General features: G+C 36.3%; 1 protein-coding gene across 1 annotated transcript in view; it reads left to right on the forward strand.

Moving 5' to 3' along the window:
- Positions 1–24,459, forward strand: part of MEGF9 (multiple EGF like domains 9) — a gene marked incomplete at its 5' end in the record, with an annotated part of 84,926 nt that overhangs the window by 42,504 nt on the left and 17,963 nt on the right. Inside the window, one exon of the mRNA XM_082656566.1 lies at positions 442–643. Coding sequence (XP_082512692.1) covers positions 442–643 — 202 coding nt within the window. The remainder of the gene's footprint in view (positions 1–441; positions 644–24,459) is intronic.

Consider the following 24,459-nt stretch of genomic DNA (forward strand, 5'->3'; position numbering starts at 1 on the left):
ATAAGTTACCACAGTCAACCGTCTGCGCTTCTGCTGCTATACAGCGGGATTATTTATTATTTAACGTGTAGTCATTTCCAGCATGTGCTCTCAGTGCCATGTAGATAAGCATAGGCCCTGCCTTTGGAGATTTCTAATCCAGAAAAACTAGTAATATACAGACCCACCCATACATTGGAGTATAGGGTAAGAGGGCTAGAAGATAGAGTGCTGAAAAAGAAATTGAGAATGTTAGTTTTATAATTAGTTTATATACTTTACTGTATATAATTCCCAATTTAAATAAACTAAATAGGATAGAAAGTGAATTTGAACTAGACTTAATTTTATCCATCCTTACAAAGTTGTCATGAATATTTATTAAGAAAATTAAAATAGAGCTCATTTTATTAGGAAAGCATTAAACCTTAATTGATATCTGTTTCCCTCTTTTCTTTGCAGGATATGTATGTAACTGCTCTGTGGTCGGAAGCCTGGATGTGAATCGCTGCAACCAGACCACAGGGCAGTGCGAGTGTCAGCCAGGTTATCAGGGTCTTCGCTGTGAAACCTGCAAGGAGGGTTTGTACTTGAATCGTACTTCCAGGCTCTGTCTGCCATGTGACTGTAGTCCACGTGGAGCCCTCAGCATACTCTGCAACAGGTAAGCAGCAGAAGTTGAAGGTAAAATTAATTTTATTTTATCACACACACAAAAAGGCCTCTGCTCTCAAGGACCAGACTGGTTTAAATAAAGGGGCCATAGATTTACAAAATATTTCACATATTTTTATCATTTTGTGAATTATATTTGATGTCAAGATTTAAAAGCTTCTAATTTACTGATTTAGTTCTTCAAAAGCACCTCGGTAACCAATTTTGCCTTGTAATAGTTTCTCTAAATTTCATGGGAAAAAAGTATTGAGAAAGCAGTCTGCTTCCTGGAAGCAATAACTTCCAGGCATTTCCAGTGAAAATGTCCTTGTTATGTTTATTAACATACTATTAGAGTTTCAGAAAACTTATTCTTTGGTTTATTTTTTCTCTTTTCAAAATTCTAAAGCTGTTTCTTTGCACATGTAAGGCTTAAACTTGGTAATATCCTAATGTCTTTAATTAGTGTGAAAAAGACTGGTTTCACTCTATGTACCAGTATATACATTTTGGGGGACCAAAACTAGATTAAGCAGAAATTGTCTGGAAATTACCTTTAAAATAGTAAATTATTTGTAGGTGACTTAATCTAGTAGAACAGTGCCCTGTAATCTAAGGATCTGCCTTCTACTCCACTGAAAGTAATTATCATTTGACCTTGTATGAGGTACTTAGCTTTCTGTGGACCTCAAGTGAAAAAGCTGAAGAGGCAGTGTTATGTGATGAAAAGAACAGAGCTTTGGGATCAATCTAACCTGGGTGTGGATCCAAGATCGGCTGCCACTTAGGAGCCTTGTGATTTCAGCAACTTATTTCACTTCTCTGCGCCTCAGTTTCTTCTCAAGGTTGTTGTGAAGGTTAAATGAGTAGAATCTATGTAAAATACCCAGCACACCTCACTCAATTAATTCTGGTTTCTTTCAATTTCAGAGGAATATTGTTGGCTTGATGAGGGAGTATTTTTAAATAATCTTTAGCTCCTTGGCAGAAAAGTTTCTTTATACTTAGCAGTAGATACTTTGGATGCTTTATAAATCATATAGTACAGGGACTTCCCTGATGGTCCAGTGGTGAAGTCTCCGTGCTTCCACTGCAGGGGGCCTGGGTTTGATCCCTGGTTGGGGAACTAGGATCCCACATGCAGCGTGGCGCAGCCCCCCCCAAAAATTGTATTGTACAATACTGTATCATATTGTACTTCTATTAAAAATATAGATGTGAACTTAAGAAGTTTATAATTTCAAATACGACAATAATCGATGTTTATGATGCTTGGTATTTTTAAATAGTTAACTGTCTAAATCCTCATAACAACTCCTTTTATGTAGGTTATTAAATCACAAAGATAGTAAGTGGCAGAAAAGGAATTCCAAATTTGGTCTTCCAGTACTAAGTCCAGTATTCTTATCATCATGCCGTATAGCTTCTATAATGAGAAAACTGATAATCACTTTGTTACTTGAGTTTGAGAATATAACGGTTGCTTACCATTGCTCCCTTTACTCCCCTAAAACATGCCGACACAAGTTATATTCAGAAGGCCCACATTTCTTACCATTTTAAAAGATGAGATTTGTATAAGTTTGTTCATTCTGGTACCTAAAGGCATGTCCACTACTTTTTTTTTTAATAATATTTATTTATTTGGCTGTGCTGAGTCTTAGTTGCGGCACTCAGGATATTTGTTGTGGCATGCGGGCTCTTTGTTGTGGTGTGTGGGCTCCTCCCTAGTTGCAGCGTGTGGGCTCCAGAGCACATGGGCTCTGTAGTTGCGGCATGCAGGCTCTCTAGTTGTGGCACGTGGGCTCAGTAGTTGCTCCATGGCATGTGGGATCTTAGTTCCCCGACCAGGGATCGAACCCGCGTCCCCTTCATTTGAAGGCGGATTCTTAACCACTGGACCATCAGGGAAGTCCCCTGTCCACTACTTCTTTTAAAATAAGATTCTGCAAACACGTTTGCTTTGAGTACTTTTGGAAAGATAAAAAAGTGTTTACTTCTAGGCCAAACTACCTTATTAGAGGAGAAAGAAATGAGGAGTGAGAGAGAGTTTGAAAAGCTGGAGAAGAGGGAAAAAAGTAATACTAATGTTTATGTAGTATACTGCTGTTTTCATAGGTCTTTTACAAATTACTTTTTATTTATCTTTTCCCTGACACTGAATGTCGTCAAGTGACATAGGCTAAAACACCATTCTGAAAATAGGTAGTAACTATAAAGTAGTGGAAAAGTGCACTGGACCTTCGAAAGTCTAGGGCCAGGGGTCTGTAAACCAAATCCATGAACGAAATCCAGTCCACTGCCTGTTTTTGTAAATAGTTTCATTGGAGCACAGAAGCCTCATTTCTTGATTGTTTTGGCCCCAAGGATAGGCATATTAAAATTTTGAGATAAATCCATAATTCTTTTCTATGAGTTACTACAGAGTAATATTTAATTAAATTTTTAAAATAATATTATTTCAAAATGTCAGGCAGTTTGTCAGAGCAAGCAATGCATCACAAAAGTCATTTAAAAACTTGTACTTAAAGAAAGTCATTAGAAGGAAGGCATGGGAGCTCAGAATCCAGCTCTAAGCACTGCATTTCTTTTTCTTTTCGACTTTTAATTTTATTTTATTAAAAATGTTTTTAACATCTTTATTGGAGTATAATTGCTTTACAATGGTGTGTTAGTTTCTGCTTTATAACAAAGTGAATCAGCTATACATATATCCCCATATCTCCTCCCTCTTGTGTCTCCCTCCCACCCGTCCTATCCCGTCCCTCTAGGTGGTCACAAAGCACCGAGCTGATCTCCCTGTGCTATGTGGCTGCTTCCCACTAGCTATCTATTTTACATTTGGTAGTGTATATATGACCATGCCACTCTCTCACTTCATCCCAGCTTACCCTTCTGCTTCCCTGCGTCCTCAAGTCCATTCTCTACATCAGCGTTATTCCTGTCCTGCCCCTAGGTTCTTCAGAACCTTTTTTTTTTTTTTTTAGATTCCATATATATGTGTTAGCATACAGTATTTGTTTTTCTCTTTCTGACTTACTGTCACTCTGTATGATAGACTCTAGGTCCATCCATCTCACTACAAATAGCTCAATTTTGTTTCTTTTTATGACTAATATTCCATTGTCTATATGTGCCACATCTTTTTTATCCATTCATCTGTCGATGGACACTTAGGTTGCTTCCATGTCCTGGCTATTGTAAATAGAGCTGCAGTGAACACTGTGATACATGACTCGTTTTGAATTACGGTTTTCTCAGGGTATATGCCCAGTAATGCGATTGCTGGGTCGTATGCTAGTTCTATTTCTAGTTTTTTAGGAACCTCCACACTGTTCTCCACAGTGGCTGTATCAATTTACATTCCTACCAACAGTGCAAGAGGGTTCCCTTTTCTCCACACCCTCTCCAGCATTTATTGTTTGTAGATTTTTTGATGATGGCCATTCTGACTGGTGTAAGGTGATACCTCATTGTACCTTTGATTTGCATTTCTCTAATGATTAGTGATGTTGAGCATTCTTTCATGTGTTTGTTGGCAATCTGTATATCTTCTTTGGAGAAATGTCTCTTTAGGTCTTCTGCCTGTTTTTGGATTGGGTTGTTTGTTTTTTTGATATTGAGCTGCATGAGTTGCTTGTAAATTTTGGAGGTTAATCCTTTATCAGTTACTTCATTTGCAAATATTTTCTCCCATTCTGAGGGTTGCCTTTTTGTCTTGTTTATGTTTTCCTTTGCTGTGCAAAAGCTTTTAAGTTTCATTAGGTCCCATTTGTTTATTTTTATTTCCATTTCTCTAGGAGGTGGGTCAAAAAGGATCTTGCTGTGATTTATGTCATAGAGTGTTCTGCCTATGTTTTCCTCTAAGAGTTTTATAGTGTCTGACCTTATATTTAGGTCTTTAATCCATTTTGAGTTTATTTTTGTGTATGGTGTTAGGGAGTGTTCTAATTTCATTCTTTTACATGTAGCTGTCCAGTTTTCCCAGCACCACTTACTGAAGAGGCTGTCTTTTCTCCACTGTGTATTCTTGCCTCCTTTATCAAAAATAAGGTGACCATATGTGCATGGATTTATCTCTGGGCTTTCTGTCCTGTTCCACTGATACATGTTTCTGTGTTTGTGCCAGTTCCATACTGTCTTGATTACTGTAGCTTTGTAGTATAGTCTGAGGTCTGGGAACCTGATTCCTCCAGCTCCGTTTTTCATTCTCAAGATTGCTTTGGCTATTCGGGGTCTTTTGTGTTTCCATACAAATTGTAAGCACTGCATTTCTTACTACAAGAAAGGAAGTTAAATTGACATGAGACTTGAGGAACAGAAATGGGAAGTTGCAGGGCTATGTACTTTGGCAAGAACATATGGGTGAACTCTGAGGAAACACCTCTATGTTCTGCTCTGCTATAAATTATATGTGGGTAAGTTAAGGGAAAAAGGAAATTGTAGGCAAGTAGTGTGATATGTAGCAGAAAGGAGGTGGAATCTGAAATTAGTACTTTGATTCCATTCTTGATTTAGCCACTTACTAACTGTACAATCTTGATCCTCAGTGTTTTCTACTGTGAAATAGGATTCATAAATGTAGCATGAAGAATTTTTGTGAGAATTAAATTGTGTGTGTGTATACCCACTTACATTGTAACTGGCACTTAGATTCGGCTCAGTAATGCCCCAGTAGTTGAGTCTGTTTTTATTTTATTTATTTATTATAAATTTATTTATTTATTTTTATTTTTGGCTGCATTGGGTTTTTGTTGCTGCACATGGGCTTTCTCTCTAGTTGCAGCAAGCGGGGCTACTCTTCGTTGCAGTGCAAGGGCTTCTCATTGCGGTGGCTTCTCTTTGTTGTGGAGCACAGGCTCTAGGCGCATGGGCTTCGGTAGTTGTGGCATGTGGGCGCACTAGTTGTGCCTCGCGGTCTCTAGAGCTCAGGCTCAGTAGTTGTGGCACATAGGCTTAGTTACTCCGTGGCATGTGGGATCTTCCTAGACCAGAGCTTGAACCCGTGCCCCCTGCATTGGCAGGTGGATTCTTAACCACTGCACCAACAGGGAAGTCCCCTGTTTTTTTTTTTTAAATGAGGAATAGAATTGGTGACTCACAAAAGAGAAGAATTAAGTCACCCAGTCTTGGGTGTGAGTAGGGGTTGGGATATCTGTTTCTGTTGGTAGGCTAAAGAAGAAATTGTTCACTGTAGAAGAAAAAAAAGTTTAGCTTATTTTCTTCCATTTTAAAGAAACCCATATATGCTTTTTAAAATTGGACATTTCATACTTTAGAATAATAACAGCTAAAATGAATTGAATGCATGCTAGGCACTATCCTAAGGCCTTTGCAGGTAGTGATTAATTTAATCCTCACAGCAACCATATCAGGAAGGCACTATTATTATTATTCTCATTTGTACAGGAAAAGAGTTGCAAGTTAGGTAATTTGCCTAACTTATGATATAGTAGCCAGTAAATAAGAGTTGGAATTGAAACATATACAGTCTGGATCTATAGTATATATTCCTATCCATTATGTTGGTATAGCCCCTCTCGAAATCTCAGATATTGAGCAAAGTGAGTGAGTATCATAAGAAACTTTGATGCTGTGGTGCCAACTACTTGATATTTTATAGGAATTTCTTCTGATTATATAGTTGGTGCTATATAAATAACTCTTCTTGGGAAAGAGTAATACCAGTTTTAGCTTAGTAGACATTGAGAACATTAGAGGAAGTTTATAAATATATGCTAAATTTCTAAGTAGAGTAGTTTAGAGTAGGAAAAAAGCAGGAATAATTAGGAAAGGATTCCCAGAGGAGGTAGGAACTGAGTTGTGCCTTACAGGTTATGATTTGGGAAGAGAGATGAGAAGAGAAAAAACATGTGAATCCAAGAGAATTTCCTAAGTTTATGCCATGAGATGAGAAATATGATCTCCTAACACATATGCAAATTCTCTTCTGTCATGACCTTCTTGTTCTTTTTTTTTTTTTTTTAAATGAAAGTAGAATTGTGAACTCAATTCTGTCCAGATTCTCTGATACATCTACTGTCATACATCTACTATGAATGAATAGCTGGCTTTTTAAAAATTTATTTGCCTGTTCTTTTTGTTTTGCCTGTTCTTTATGCCCATATATTTCAGTGGGAGTTTGCCCCAGTGAGGGTAGAATTTGGCTGCAGGAGCCAGATGTGGGTTGAGCAATGTCTTTGTGTGCAAACACAAGTTCCTTTATGTACTGACAGACGGCCACCCCTCACATCAACAGTGGTGTTCCAACCTGTTTAATTGGGAAGGATTTGGTCTACAATATCTGTCTTTTCACTTTTGCTTTTGGAATGCATTTCTAATATTTTCCTGGTTCACATTTGGACATATGTTGAATAAATGAATGGAGAAATCAGATAGCATTTTATCTCAATAAAGCAGTATGCCTAGTGAGAGCCTGACTCTCTTAATATAGCCTTAGAATGTCATCAGGGTTGACTTATATGTAGGCAGTAATATACTGATTTGAGATTTTTTAATGTATCCATAGTAGGTTAGTATACAAGGTGCATCATTTAAAACTGTCTCTGTGAGATAACGAAGTCCTGTCGTTGCGTAATATCCTTTCCCATAAAACCTGTGGTTGCTGCTGTATAGTGTATGTTGAAATATTTACTACTTTGCATTTTTAATTATGGGAATATGCCCCAGGGCAGAGTGTAAAATTTTACTCATGAAATAAACTTAGGCTGAAATAAATGTCAAATAGAAAGATGACAAAATTGCCAAGACTTACATTCATATGGGGCTCTGAAAATCATCTGTTTTGTAATAATAAGGAGTAACAGTTGCTTGTGTAAACTCTTACTTATTACTTTGCCTGTAATTCTGGGACATCAAGAAAAAGTTATTTGATCACTAGAAACAATTAAAACTTGAGGAAACCTTTGTCATTTTATTCACTTATTTCATTTAACAGACATTGCATTTGCCAACTATATGTCAAAAGATATTATTTCTGTGCTCAAGGAACTTGAAATGGAAAGATAGAAACACAAACATAATATGAGTATTTATAAAGTACACAGGAGATTCAGGAGGTCTTGAGAGAGGAAGTTGCATTTAAGTTGAAATCTGAAGGATGAGTAGAAGTTTGCATGAAAGAAAAAGCCATGTTTTAGTAGACTGCAAGTGGCTCACTATTTCTTGAAGGCAGGGAACACTTGACAGTGGTAGAGAGGGAAGGTTGAAAAGATGAGATTTTTGTCTATTTGCTTACTGTTGTATCTCTAATACCTAGAATAGTGCCTGGTACAAAGTAGACTCAGTAAATACTTGATGAATGAACAGAATGAGTGAATGGTTAAGAGTAAACAGGGCCAGACCACGAAGGGCCTGATATGCCATGTAAATTAGTTTGTCCATTGAAGAATACTGAGTAAGGAGTAACATCGGATTTGCTCGTTAGAACAATTACTCCATCAGAAGTCTGGTGGATAGAGAGAGTGAGCTCAGGCAGAGAGACCATGGAGAAGGCTATCGTGTAACTCTCCAAGCAAGAGAAATTAAAGGGCTGATCTAAGGCATTGACACTGGCATTGGCAATGGTGCTGGAGAGGAGGGAACCAGCGTAAGAGAGAAAATCTACAGAACTAGATGGTTGATTGTATTTATAGAGTAAGAGAGAGATAGATATGACTCCCATGTTTTTTGCTCTGGCTCTGGCACAGGCACATGAGTGAAGAGATATTCTATTAACTAGGTAAAGAATACAGGTGGATAAGCAAGTTGGAAGGAGATGATTATGATCTTAGGCTTCAACATGTTCATTTTCTATGGGACATTCAGATAGTGGTGTCTGGTAGACAGTTGCACATGCATTGTGTGCCAAACTCAAGAAATCTTATAAACTAGCTAGCATATTCTTAGGAAAGGAAACTAGCATATTCTAAGGAAAACAAAGCAAAGCCTCATAGCTTTAATTTTACTTAAAAATAACTTTATTCTATACCCCCGTTACTATTCTTGCAATTCTACCAATCTCTAGTTTAAATTACCTTTTTTTTGGTACACTTCAGTATTTTTTTCCTTGAAGGTAGAATTTTAAAAGGTAGCTGTCTTGGTCAGAAGCAGGTAACTGATCTCAGCCCTTATCCTATCGTGGTTCATTTGTTTCAGTAAATGTTTCTACAGTTCCAAATGGTTTATATCTTAGAAAATAAATCATGTAAAGTTCATGGTAAAACAGATTAGAATAAAATTTGAATGTTAATAAATAGCCAGACAGGGGCTTATTTAGAAAAGGCACTGAGTGCATTGAGGTTTAAGTGTAAATAATGCATGTCTATTACAGTTTGGAAAGCTCTGTATGTTTTTCCGTGCACTCTGTGTTAAATCCTCCTTTCAATACAGAGCATGATCTGCCCTCCTGGTCTTCTAATTATTAACTAGATATCATCTGTAGTCGAATGAAAAAAACAAACAAAACACTTTTTCCTCCCAGCTATTGGTGACCTTTGTGAACATTAACGTAACATGTCACAGTGAATTGATGTAGTTGCTGTTGATCAAATGCGTAATTTTTCCTAAACCATATTGCAGAATCCTCTGCTTCTTTCATTTTATTAAGCCAGTTTTAGGTCAGTTTGGAATTTTTTAAAGAAATCTTTTAAAGTTGAAGTTTTATTATTGATAATATTAAAAGATTATTTATTTTGCTTCTTCTGAGAAGCTCCCCCAAATCTGTAGTTATATATATGCTAATACTACAGATAATCAAGTTCATATAAATGTAGTATTTGGTACCAAGGTATTTATTTGTTTAACAAATTATGTGCAGGATACTTTAACAGACCTTGTGGGAAATAAATAAGACAATGTGAAGACCAAAGGAGCTTCTTGTCTAGTAAGGTCATTAAGAAATACATACATACATATATATATATAATACAAGGCAAAAACTGAGCCACATCATAAAATAAAAAGATAAAATGTTAAGGGGATTAAGAAACTGGGAGATATCACTTATAGCTGGAAAAATCAGAGATGATTTCATTGAGGAGATACCTTTTGACCTCAGTTTGAAGGAAGGAAAGGATTTAGACATACAGAAGTGCAAAAGGTGGAAAAGAACATTACAGAATAGAAGCAGCAAGATTAACATCTCAGAGATGTGCTTACACAGGATGTAAGGTGGAAAAGCAGTGGAGCAGAGGAGATAAATCTGGCAAGTCCTGCTGGGGTCAGGCCCCAGAGGGCCTTAAGGGCCAGACACATGACTTGGATTTTATTCACAGAGCAATTTTAAGCAGGTAAAAGATCAGCACTGTGTTCTAGCAGTAGTAGATTGGGTGGATATAAGTAGGGGGAGATCAGAGGCAGAATGAAAACTGTGAGATTGGAGAGACTGCGGAGAGAAAGGAGAATGGTGATCTGTCCCATGATAGTGTTTCTGTGCATAATTCTCTAGAAAGTTTATGATTTTTGCATTAATACATGCACACAAATCTAAAGGTAGTTTGTGTTTCTAAGTGGAATTTAGGGAAGTGCTCAGTCCCAGGATTCCTTCTTAGGCCCATACCCTCACTGTATGCTTACCGTTCTTCCTTTGTTGCAGGCTGCAGGAATTGAATCTGCTTTCCTATGCTTCAGTAGTTGCTACCACCCACTGTATCCCATGGGATTTTTATTCCCTCATAAGCCTTGCTGCTAAGTGTCAAGCCATGTCCCCATACTCATGTTCTTTCTGTGTTGCTAAAAGTAAATCCAGGGGCCCTTTACCTTTTAAGCATTTTAAAAACTATTTATCTTTATAGAGAGGCCTGTGGGGGTAGCAAACAATAGATATGGGGAAGTTGAAAGCTTATACAACTGGTAAACTTTCTGTGAACGGGTTTCAAGTATAGGCATACCTCTTTTATTTTACTATTAATTACTCTGATACTTATATGCCTCAGTAGCATAAATCCAGTGCCCTCTTTTTGCATCAATCCATTCCCCAACAATTAATTATTAATTTTCCAGTAGCTCTAGGAGTCAGTCCCTCTCTAATGCTGAGTATCAGGGGAACATGATTCTGATCAGTTCACTGATCTTGTTGTTTCTTACCCTTATATTGAATTTTGGGGTTGAGGCCTGACCCTGAACAACCTGACAGATGATGCTTGCTCACTACTGAGATGATGCTTTTACTGGTCCAGAATCGTTGGCAGCAACGCTTCTTTGAGGTAGGATGAACCCACTCCCTTGGTTCCAAGTTCCTTCAGTTATACTCTAAATTGGGACTTGGAAGTTATAGAGATTGTAACAACTGGCTCCTTTAGTTTATACGTGCAGCTACATCCCAGTGTATAAGCCAGTTCCAAGAGTACTGGTTGAGGACATTTTGTAGAATCTTTTACCTGACAAACTATAAGTCTCCCTTCTTCCCCAATACAAAAGGTCTTGTTAAACCCTTCTCTCAGGACAGTGGGGCCTCTTCACTCTAAACTTACTAAGGGAACCCTAACTTAAATGATTCTTTTTTTATTTTATTTTAATTTTTAACATCTTTATTGGAGTATAATTGCTTTACAATGGTGTGTTAGTTTCTGCTTTGTAACAAAGTGAATCAGCTATACATATATCCTCATATCTCCTCCCTCTTGCATCTCCCTCCCACCCTCCCTATCCCACCCTTTTAGGTGGTCACAAAGCACCAAGCTGATCTCCCTGTGCTACGCGGCTGCTTCCCACTAGCTACCTACTTAACATTTGGTAGTATATGTAAGTCCATGCCACTCTCTCACTTTGTCCCAGCTTACCCTTCCCCCTCCCCATGTCCTCAAGTCCATTCTCTACGTCTGTGTCTTTATTCCTGTCCTGCCCCTAGGTTCTTCAGAACCTTTTTTTTTTTTAAATTTAGATTCCATATATATGTGTTAGCGTTTGGTATTTGTTTTTCTCTTTCTGACTTACTTCACTCTGTATGACAGACTCTAGGTCCATCCACCTCACTACAAATAATTCAATTTTGTTTCTTTTTATGGCTGAGTAATATCCCATTGTATATATGTGCCACATCTTCTTTATCCATTCGTCTGTCAGTGGACACTCAGGTTGCTTCCATGTCCTGACTATTGTAAATAGAGCTGCAGTGAACACTGTGATACATGACTCGTTTTGAATTACAGTTTTCTCAGGGTATATGCCCAGTAGTGGGATTGCTGGGTCGTATGCTAGTTCTAGTTTTAGTGTTTTAAGGAACCTCCATACTGTTCTCCACAGTGGCTGTATCAATTTACATTCCCACCAACAGTGCAAGAGAGTTCCCTTTTCTCCACACCCTCTCCAGCATTTATTGTTTGTAGATTTTTTGATGATGGCCATTCTGACTGGTGTGAGGTGATACTTCATTGTAGTTTTGATTTGCATTTCTCTAATGATTTAGTGATGTTGAGCATTCTTTCATGTGTTTGTTGGCAATCTATATATCTTCTTTGGAGAAATGTCTATTTAGGTCTTCTGCCCATTTTTGGATTGGGTTGTTTGTTTTGTTGATTTTGAGTTGCATGAGCTGCTTGTAAATTTGGGGGGTTAATCCTTTGTCAGTTGCTTCATTTGCAAATATTTTCTCCCATTCTGAGGGTTGTCTTTTTGTCTTGTTTATGTTTTCCTTTGCTGTGCAAAAGCTTTTAAGTTTCATTAGATCCCATTTGTTTATTTTTGTTTTTATTTCCATTTCTCTAGGAGGTGGGTCAAAAAGGATCTTGCTGTGATTTATGTCATAGAGTGTTCTGCCTATGTTTTCCTCTAAGAGTTTTATAGTGTCTGGCCTTAAATTTAGGTCTTTAATCCATTTTGAGTTTATTTTTGTGTATGGTGTTAGGGAGTATTCTAATTTCATTCTTAAATGATTCTTTACCCAGTCAGTAGGATCTGCTTGAAGGTTATTTTCTACCTCTGCCCAAATGGCAAAGCAATTGCAAACTTCTCTTGCTAAAGAAGAGAAAACCCACATATTTAATCTCTAGTTAAACATCTCTCTGATAGGACATTTTACTACACTTAAAAAGTTTAAAAATCTTGTAAACACGTAGTATTTTTCTGGGCTGTAGTTTGACTTCCTTCTGAGATGAAAATAGCACACAACACAACTTGGCAAATACTACTAACATTATTACTACCACCATCAACCCCAGAATGAACAGCATTAACATTTATTGATTATTTACTATGTGCCAAACTAAGTGCTTTATATATACTATCTTGTAAGGATAAAATAACAACTGGTTGAAGTGATATGATTCTCATTTTACAGGTGAAGAAACTGAGACTTGAGTAATTTGCCCCCAGCAGACAACTAGTAAGTGGCAGAAACAGACTCAAACCAACACCTGTCTGACTATACTGCCTTCAGTAGTTCCCAGAGTTTCTTAGTTGAGCAGCTGAACCTCTGCTTATTTTCCAAATAAGCGTGGTAACCATCCTAGGTTTAGCTACCATATAGACAGATTCCTAGCATGAAAAATTATCCTTTGAGTGGTAAAGATAACATCATCAGTAATAAGTCATGTGAGTATCCTGTACTCTCTGATATGATGAAATGAGAAGGGCATGTTACCTCTGTGACATACCTTACCCCAAATTCATAACTCCAGTCTAATCATGACAAAACATCAGACAAACTCAAATTGAGGAACATTTTACAAAATACCTGACCAGTACTTTTCAAAAGCTTCAAGGTAATAAAAGACAAAGAAAGACCAAGAAACTGTCAGATTGGAAGAGGCTAAGGAGATGAGTAAATGTAGGGTAATATCCTGGATTGGATCCTGGAACAGAAAAAGAACCTTAGTGTAAAAATTAGGAAAATCTGACAAAGTCTATAATTTAGTTAGCAGCATTGTAGTGATGTTAATTTTCAGTTTTGATGAATATACCATGGTTACATGAGAAGTTAACATTAGGGGAAGTTGCGTGAATGGTATACAAGAACCCTCTGTACTATCTTTACAACTTTTCTTTAAATCTAATATTATTTCAAAATAAAAAGTTAATAGAATTGTTATTTGGAACAGTCAGTCAAGGGAATATGGATAGCATTACTGTCTTATTATGAGGGCAGAATTGGTCCTGGTGACATTTTTAGCCTTAGATCCATAAGAGGAATCAGGATAAGGAAATAAACTTACGTTGTTGTCATGGAGATCTGCCATTTTAGATGTATGACGTTGTGGTTAGAATATATGATCAAATTCGTAGCCTACTTTAATATTTTAAATATCTTCCTTATCTAAAGTTTTAAAAGAAGAGCTTCTAAAATGTTAGTAGACTTAGGCTAAAATAGAAGGACACTTGTTCCCACAGAGAAGGCTTTGTCTTCCCCGGTGTCCCTTGAAAGAAAATTAAATCAGCATGACTTTCTCCGTCTCAGATGGTTTTTTCATAGCAAGAAATATGTTTCCTGTAGGGTAGAGAGAAATATGGGACTATTCATCTTTTTTCTCCTTGGATTTGATTTCCACTCACAATATCTAAATTTCTCAATCCCAGTTAGAGATTTGGGCTTGAAATTTCTCAAGATTTCCTTTAAAAAGGAGCATAAGTGCTTCAGCCATGATAATTTTGACATTCAACATATATAGGACTAGTTTAAAATTATTAATTTCATTATTATTAAAAATCATTATTATGCTTTTTTATTTATTAAGATAATTCTCTGGTATGATATATTCCATTAGTTTCAATAATTTGGGATTTTCAAGCTTGCCCCTGTGTTTATAAATTCAGTAGGTTTCCAGAGAATGTTAATAACTAATATCTGTAAAGTCATTTACAAGTAATAGTGTTCTTTTCTCCTGTACATTTTCTCATTTGATTCTAACAACAACCCTGAGAGGTAGGTAAAAATTGTTATCCACCAAATTACAGATGAGAAGTAATATTTGAAAGGTTACATGATAAGCCCAAAGTTGGATATCTATTACGTTCCAGAGTGAGAAGAGTCATCTCAAGGTCTTCTGACACCATATCCCATGTTCTTTCTGTTGCATTAAACTCCCATGTCTTGTACTTCTGGGTAAGTATACCCCCCTGTGCTCGAGGTCAGGAGTTCTTAACCTAAGAGGGGAAGCACATGAAGTGTAATGGTGAATCTGTGCATTTTTCTGTGGAGGAGGTCTGCAACATTCAATCGATTCTCAAAGAGATCCGAGATACCATCAAGTGTAAGAAGTTTTCTGAATACTATACAGGAAGGGCAAAGATGTTCTTCTCACATTGCCAAAAGCAGTAATGAAAATATGGCTTATATTATCAGTACCAGAATCCCTTCGTCTCTTCTGCCAATTCCCAACACATACACTACAACCATCTCTTTAATTTTTATTTTTCCTGGTCTTGAGTTGATTTTTTTATTTATAAGTTCTACAGTTAAATAGAATGTCCAGTAAAACAGATACTATAGGTATTTGAAAGAAAGGTTTTTGCAGGGAAATAGTTTTAGCTTTCTTGACTAAACTGTTTACCTAAGGAAGCTGCATAATTTAGCAGGAGGATCAGAAGGAAACTAACATCTAATGAACACTGTTCAACCTCTGTGCTTGATGCTTTACACATATAACCTCTCTGACTTCTCAGAACAACTTAGCTATCTTGCTCTTAGAGGCTAAGTTACTTAGCAATATGGCATAACTAATAAGTGGCAGAGCTTAGATTTGAGACTAGGTCTGTCTGACTCCAAAGTTCTCCCCACTGTACCCTAAAATAGATTAGGGCAAGATTAGATATGGCAGTGGCTCAGTGTAAGTGAAGTTCTGGGTGTGGTTAGCATGATTCATCCACCTGGGAACTGGCTCATGGAGGCATAAATTTAGAAGTCAGATCTGGGCACAATGAAAATAAATATTGCATAGAAGACAATTTGAAATAATGAGAGTATGTGTGGAGAATCATTTGAAAGGTAGGATTTAGCACATTAATGAATATCAAAGCTGAGTCCACCTGACTTGCTGGAGCCTAAATGGCAGGCATTTGACATGCAGGAGATCTGAAAACAAGTGTCATGGACCTAGCCATTGAGGTGGGAAGTGGGGAGTTAGGGCAACTGGGACCAGGAGCCAGGCATTGAGAAGCTAGGGACAATAGTTGTAATTCAGTCATTGAGAATATAGGGGACTGAGGTCAAAGGAACCAGTAAGCAAATGGAACTTGATGACAGATATCACTGAGGCTGATTGCTGTAAGTACCCTCTCCTTAGGTCAGAACTGATACCAAATAAAGGGTTCAGCACTAAGCCTAGAGGTGGAAATTAAGTCAGGGCTAAGAGTATTAAAAGTAGGGAGTGAAATAAGAACAATGACATTTTTCCAGTTAATCTAGTGCAGTGGTTCTCCGAGTATGGTCTTCAGACCAGTATCGGCATAACCTAGGAATTAATTAGAAATGAAAATTCTTGGGGCCAGCCCTAGACCTATCTGAATCACAAATTCTGGGATAGGGCTGGGCAGTCAGTGTTATAACAAGCTTTCCAGATGCATGCCTAAGTTTGAGCACCACTGATCTAGTGGACAATGTTGCCCCCTAAAACCTAATGTCAACTTATATGCAGGAGAAAACCAGAAGGCATTCTAGCCTCTGTTCTTTGTTTATATAAGGATTATAAACATTAAAGAGGCCCTTTTAGCAGGGTCCTCATAGAATATTGAAGTTAAGTAAAATAGCATTTTCTTTGAGGGCTAGTAATTTTATTTTTATCTGCTCTTCTTTGTCCTGCTTTAAAGAACAAACCCAAGGGATCACTGTCTTCCAAGGTTGATTGACCCATCATGGACCAGTCATTAAATGTCTTATTTTGCTCACCTAGAATAAATATCCTATTTCTAAGATTCTAAGAGGTTTATTTAAATGTGATATAAAGCATCAGGATTAGGTGCTTGGAAAATATTAAATGGACTAAATTGAAGACAGTGAATAGTGCACTGAATAATGCACTCAGAAGGCATCAGAGTTAATGAAGAAAGGTACATAGATTTTGGAGCCAGATTACATAATCATTAAACAAAAAGGTTTGAGTGTCTATCATGTGCCAGGCACTGTGCTAGGCCGTGGGAATACAGCAGTGGAGAAAAACAGTTAAAACACCCTGATTTCATAGAGCTGACATGCTTTTGTTTTTTAAGAGCTGACATTCTTAATGGGGAGAGAGAGAACAAACAAGGAAATAAAATATATATTATGTTAAATAGTAAGAGATATTATAATTTTAGATAGTGTAGCTAGCCAAGACCTTTTTGAGAATATGACATTTGAATAAATAACAAAAAGAAGTTAGGGAGCATGCCATGTGGATCCCCTAGGGAAAGGGTATTGCTAATAGAGGGAACAGCAAGTACAGGGTTCCTGATGCAGGAATATGCCTAGCATATTTGAGCAAAAGCAGGGTGATTGTGGCTGAAGTGATGTGAGTTGGGAGAAGGGGTTAGGGGAGTACTAGGTAAAGCAAAATATATACACAGATACTCCAAATACTGTTCTTTCAATATATCTATATTTTCAAAAAATTTTATGTGAAAAATGGGGGGGAGGGAAATAAAGCTATAGTAATTAAGACAGTGTGGTATTGGTTCAGGAATAGACAAACAGGTATATAGAACAAAAAAGAAAGCTCAGAAACAATCCATGATTGTGAAGACATTTGACATATGGCATAGGAAGTATTAAAGTATAAAAGCATGGACTTTTCTATGAATTGTACTAGAGCTTTGATTATCTGTAAGGAAGAAAATGAGATTGGACCTCTAACTTTCTTCATATGCAGAAATAAAGATCAGGTGGATTAAAGACCTACATGTGAAAGGCAAAACATAAAGCGTCTTAATGACCTTGAGGTGGGGAAGGATTTCCTAAGCAATAATGTTAATGTTATGACAGTACTTACATAGTCTTTACTATGTGTCAGGCACTGTACTATATGCTTGACACATTAACTAAGTTAATCGTCACAGCAAACCTATAAGAGAGGTACTATTATTTTCTCCATTTTATAAGTGAGAAAACTGAGGCACAAAGAGTTTAAATGATTTACTTAAGGTCATATGGCTAGTAGGTGATAAAACCAGGATTTGAATCCAGGTGGTTAAGCTCCAGAGTTCATATCTTAACACTTCATTAAACTACGAAACTTATGAAAAGAGTGGAAAGACAAGGCACAAACTGAGAGAAGATAATTGTAGCACATTATACTGTTAAAGGTTTGCTTTTCCAGGAATACATAAAGCATGTGTACAAATCAATGTCAGAAATACTTGGGCAGACTCTTCATAGAAGAGGAAGCTTAAATGGCTAATAAACGTGAAAACATGTTCCAGAAAACATGTTCCATCTCATTAATAATCAGGAGAATGCAATTTAAAACCAGAACGTGATACCACTTCAAGCTGCCAAATTGCCCAAAATTTAAAAAGTTGATGACATCAAGCATTGGTGAGGATACAGAGCAATGAGACCACTATTCCACTAGTAATGGGAGTGTAAATTGTCGCTACCACTTTGGAAAACAGTTAGGCATTGCCTAGTAAAGTTGATCATGCACAAACTATTACCTTGCTCTTCCATTCCTTGGTAAATACCCTAGAGAAAAACATGCTCATGTGTACCAGAAGGGACATACAAGAAGGTTCACAGAAGCCTTTGGTATCCATAATAACAAATGAAAACAGCCCAAATGTCTAGAAGAATGAATAAATACATAGGGTTATATTCATATGATGAAATATACAGCAGAGAAAAATGAATGACTACAGCTATACAAATTTACAGTGATGAATTTCAAAAACGTAATATTCTACTGAGCAAGAAAATAGTGAATCAAACTATACATAATTATTTTTATTAATGAAGTTTAAGAGCAGGCAAAACTATATATTATTTAGTAATACATAGTAAGTGGCCCTCTTAAAAAGCTAAAGAATGATTAAAACTTAGTTGCTTCTGGGGCAAGAGAAAGGGTGCAGTTGAGGAGGGCCACTTAAGGGGCTTCAAATGTCTCACTAGTGGGTATCAAAGTTTTGAGTTTATTGTTCTTTAAATAACTCAAAGATGATTGTATTGTCTTTAAATTTGTCTACTTCTGTTTTTTTTAAAAATAAATTTATTTATTTTATTTATTTATTTTCAGCTGCTTTGGGTCTTTGTTGCTGTGCGTGGGCTTTCTCTAGTTGCAACGAGCGGGGGCTACTCTTCGTTGCGGTGTGTGGGCTTCTCACTGCGGTGGCTTCTCTTGTTGAGGAGCACAGGCTCTAGGCATGTGGGCTTCAGTAGTTGTGGCTCGCGGGCTGTAGAGTGCAGGCTCAGTACTTGTGGCGCACGGGCTTAGTTGCTTTGCAGCATGTAGGGTCTTCCTGGACCGGGGCTTGAACCCGTGTCCCCTGCATTGGCAGGCAGATTCTTAACCACTGCACCACCAGGGAAGCCCTAAATTTGTCTACTTTTGAAAGAATATTTCATAATTTAAAAATGAAGACTGAAAAACTTTTGCAAAATTATATCAATAAAGTTGGTAGGGGGGAAAAGAAAGCTTTGCAAGGAAACTGGCTGTTATAGGGGCATTTGCAAATAGTGCTAGATACAGGTAGGAAACGAGCTTCTAAGTCTTGTCATTGTATTGAGACAGATCGGAAGCAATGTCTTATTTCTTTGGCAATTGTTTTAAAGTCTCATTCAACTGAGGATCAGATATTTAAATGATTGACGACTGAGCCAGGAGAAGATCAACATAAAAGCTTCTTCTAGGAGTATTGCAAGTCTATAGAGATGAGCACATTAAATCCTTCTGAATTGCTTTCATTATGTACATAGAGGTAATCTGTAATATACAAGAGAGAGAAAAAAACATCGTATTAGCAGGCAGAAGACCTAGGCTCTGATTCTGATTATTCTCTGGCTGTGTGACCTCAAAAATTGAGTCGTTCACATTGCAGATTTTCTAACAATTGGAGATGTTGACAATATTAGTACTTTACCATATATGGAGCTACTAATATTCGGAAGACACTTAAATATGTAAATTTAGCCAATGATTACAGTCTTTTGAAACAGGGCTTATTATTCTTATTTTTCAGGTGTGGAAACTTAACTTGCCCAATAATCAAACAGCAAGAAAGTGACAAAACTGAAACTAATGAATGTCATATTGTAAGGACAAAATTAAGTAATGCATAGATAAATATTGCTCTATGCACTTTATTTATAACCCCATAGTAGGAATTCAATAAATGTTAATATTGCCCCCTGACCACTCCACCCCGTACAGGGTTCAGAACACAAAGGCTTAGTTAGGACTTACTTGGTCCTCAGTACTGTTGATATCAACATTTTGAGTTAAATAGGTTTTTGTTCGCTCATCTGGAAACTAAGCCACCACTTATGCTGTCATTTCTGTGAGAAAATGAGTTCTAAATTCTAAGCGCTACAAGTTAATTTTTAGAACTCAGCGTGAAAACAAATTAAGTATTAATAATTGTTGTTTTACTAAGCAAACCTTTTACAGTGGTTACAAAAGAATACAAATGTTAACATGTGAGAAGCATCATCTTTTCAAGAAGATGATACTGGGACTTCATGCTTTTTCTGTTTTTAAAATGACTTCTGAAATGCAGAAATCACTATCAAATAATGGAGTAATTGTGTGGGTTTGTGAATTCTTATGGCTATATTTCTTCCATTAAAAAAAAGTGAAGGAAATAAAAAATAACTTTCCTAGTTTAAGTTTGCCCTCCCAAGTTGTGGCTCTGGAAATATGATACTTTTATTTTTTTTACCATTAAGTTTTACTTCTGGCTTTTCAAATAAAATTTTAAATTTGATTTTGGTAAGACCAGCTATCAGAAAATATTTTTACACTTAGGCAGTGCCCTTTTTGAGTATTAAGAATTTCTGTTCAAATATGAATTTCCTCTAAACATAAAAACAAGGAATGTTTAGCATAATAGCCCAATGTTTTCAACAATAAAGCTATCTTCTTTTTTCCTCCAGAAAAGGAGCTTTGCTCATTGCATAATGGTCTTTTCCATGATGGTAGAAAGACAGAGGAACACTAAATGCAAATAGTCTTTTGCCAAAATGTCTGATTATTGAGTTTCTTTCACAAAAAGGAGAAACTATTTTTTTCATTACCTTTACAAACCGTGAGCCAAACATGATATTAAGGATTGTTAATAACTTTTCATGTTGTTTATTTTCCCATGTAAAAGCTTTTTCTGGTTAGAAAAAGCTAGCTGCCTTTTAATATTATTTTTAATATATTGGGAGAGCTTGCAATCAGCAATTTTCTAATTTCAGACTCTGTTTTAACTAGTAGTTTAAGTCTCTTCCTAAACTAAATTGCTTTTAGTTATTAAAAGAGGCAGAAGAAGAAAATTGATACATTTAATTATCTCTCTTTTTCTGTTTCTTGTTCTTTCCATGTCAGAGTGACAACATGTAAGCTGTCTCAGGAAGAAGGAAGGAGGAAAAGCAAGGCTTCTGAATAAATTAATTTCCCCTAATTAGAACTATACCTTTGTAGTTACTCTGTGACTGTTTGAATTAAAATTGATAACATTATATATAAAGGTATGCCATGCACATAATTTATACCTTGTAAATCTTAGGAAGAAAATAGACAATGTTTTTGATAATGTCAAACATGTCAAGACATTTGGCAATTTAGAAAAAAGTTAAATCAATTAGCTAGTTGGTACAAAAGCATATCAGTTCTTGCTGGCTTTGGTCCCACCTAATGTAGGATTTTGCTGATTCTTTCCCTTCTCAATTTTTAAATTTTCTTTCCAAAAACTGTTTCTACCATGTGTTCATAATGTGCTGTCTTTTCCTAGCCACATTTTTGCTCCAAACTAGTAATTACCCCATAAATTCTTGCCATTTTTCTAGGTTTGTTAACAGAATTTTAAAAGTAAATAATCTTGTCTGTTTTCGCCTAGTAGAGATTCTAACTCATTCTCTTTACAATTCACAGAAAAAATTAAAGATCTAGGACCATTGTCATCATCTTCATAGTTCTTTCATTTTTGAGTACTGATTATGTGCCAGACACTGTGCTAAGTACCCTGCATATGTGATCTTTAATCCTCACAAGAACTTTACAAAGTTTGGTATAATTATCTTCATTTTACAAATGAGAATACTGAGTCCAAGATAGAATAAGAACTTAGTCCCAGCTAGTTACTAGCAGAACTGGAATTTGAACCAAGCTCTCTCTGTCTCCTCAGGCTATGAATTTTCCATAGACCCTGATACCTTCCTTCCTGTGTTCCACCCTTCCTACCCTAGTAAAATAATGGAAATTCTGAAGATTCTCCACCCACTCATCTTAAAACAGAACCTTTAAAATGATATTTTGGTTAGTACTTGTATGACATAAATATGTACAATATCTTGAGATGACACACCATTGAATTTCCTTTTGAAAAACTAATAACTTCATGTCAGAAAATACATTCTTTGTTTACCTTTTAAGAGAGAATTTTTCAAGTGTTTAAACCTTGTAATAGTTGTTCACACCTGTGAGTGTGATAAATTCTATAACTAAGCACTGACACCATAAGAAAATCTGATAATTCTGTCTGGGGTAATTTAAGAATGTATAATATATGTTTAGTATACTTAGTGTAGCTTAGTTCCACAATGTTTGTGCTTCCTTTATAAATAATTCCATATTCTTCTTTCTGATATAATTATCCATATTTCATTAGTTCTTTACTAGCAACTAACTCATGTCTATAAAAAGTGATGCCAGATGAGGAAATTCCATCTTAAATTCTCTGTTAGTTGATCTCAGTAGTATCGATTTCTGACTTTTCAAAATCCAGCTCTGTGCCCTTATTCTCCAGATATGAAGATGTGAGTCTTTGGTTCTTTCATTTTAAACCTATGGATAAGCATAAGTGGTCTGTTAACAGGCCTTTTTTTTCTTTTCTTTTTTTAAAAAATTTCATTGCATTTATATCATTGACCTTTGCTTCAAAAAGCATTCAGCGGTCTTTAACAGAAGGAGACCATGAAAAGCGGTGTTGTAAAGGCTTTATTCTATAAAAGAAGTCACACAGGGAAAGCTTTATATTTGCTGAGTGATTTAATTCTTATACATGCAGAAATTGGCCATGGGCCATGAGTAACATGATGGAAAAGCACTACTTAGTTGCAGGCTCACAACCAAACTTCCCCACTCCATTCTATATATATTTTTTAAATAGAGAAAAAACACCTCCTTTCTTGTTGTTTTAAAATCTACCCAGGAAAAGTGATGCATGGTATCTAGACTAGTCAACCACCTCATCAAGATTCATAAAGCCACTTTTTTTTTTAAATGAAGAACTAAGGAGCATATTTTCCAGGGAGAAAGATGCCTGCTTATATCAGTCTTCTGAGTGTCTAGAGCAGAACTATGAAGAGAAAGGTCACTTACAGGAATAGCAACTACTTTGGGAACACTGGCTATATTATGGTTATGAGATATTATTAGGTGATTAGGTATTCCAAGGTAATACCTTTTTCTTATAGATGGTGGATTGGGCAAACACTGCCATTAAAAGTAACTGTTTATTCTTTTGTATACCAAATAACCTAATGTCTATAGAGAAATGGGGAGCAAGCATATTTTGATTAACATTTTTAAAGCCTTGGAAATTGGCTAAGGCCAGTCTCCAAAAGGTACATTATATCCTTTATAATTTTCTGACAGTATAGTGAGACTTAAGTTGACTGATTCCTTCTTGTTGAGCCATAAGATAATCCTGAACTTCATATTTGACGAATACAGATTTACTTTGCTAGGTCTTTAAATACCTTGGGGTATTCTGGTGTAAGACTGCGTATATGTATGCAGGTGGGCTTTTCGGGTTTTTTTTTTCGGTTGTTTTCTTTTTTGCAAAGTTACTTGAGAGACTTGGAAATGTACATTTCTGTTGGATTTTTAAAGAGAATAATCATCTTCTATAGTATGATCGATACAAGCTTTAATTAAGTTTTAACTAAACATCAAAATATCTGGGCTTGTGTCTCTGAGAACCTTGGACTTTGTTAGGCTGCAGTCTCTTCAAGCAGAAAGAACTCTCAGCTTTTGTTAAGGAAGACCTGAAATTTACTGGCAGTGAGAAAGAGAGTGGGATTTATTCTGGGCAAGGCAGAAACAGCTCACTGGGGTCAGAACCTAAATAAATGGTGAATTTTGGTGCTTGGAATCTACAGAATGAAGCTTGACACGTAAGTGGGTATCAGATTATTTGGCAGTCAGATTTTCTGTACAAATATAGAGTTAAGCTGAGGAAAGAGTTGGTAGCAGAGTGGGAAAGTCTGGCTTTGTATAAATAAACCTGCCTTTACTAGGTGTGGACAGTAACTTTAACCCTCTGAATTCCCTCAGTAGTAAAATGAGGGTTATGACCGCCACCTTGTAGAGTTATTTTGAGGATTAGAGAGAATATATATTTATTGACATAGACTCTCAATAAATGATGACATTGTTCCATTTTACACTTTCTGTAAAATTATTTGTAAGTCAAGAAATTACGTAACCAAGTATATTAGGCAGCTTTAAGATAGAAATACAGAGTTTGATAGGTGACTTCTTAGGATATAAGGCTCTAAGATATGTTAAGTATTTATTATTTACAAAAGCCTGGCTTTCTTTCCTTTCTGGAATGGTTTTGAGTTATGCCTTAAAAATATACCAGGTACAACTGTTTTTCTACTCCTTTTTGGCATACCCTGGGATATTGCAAAGAACCATAGTAAGTGGGAGAGAGAAGTAAACTTCAACTCTAGCTGCTCAAAATAGTTTTTTAGGATAGAAGGCAAAAGCCTCATTA

The sequence above is a fragment of the Grampus griseus genome (assembly GCF_964374135.1).
Source record: "Grampus griseus genome assembly, chromosome: 6".
NCBI lineage: Eukaryota > Metazoa > Chordata > Mammalia > Artiodactyla > Delphinidae > Grampus > Grampus griseus.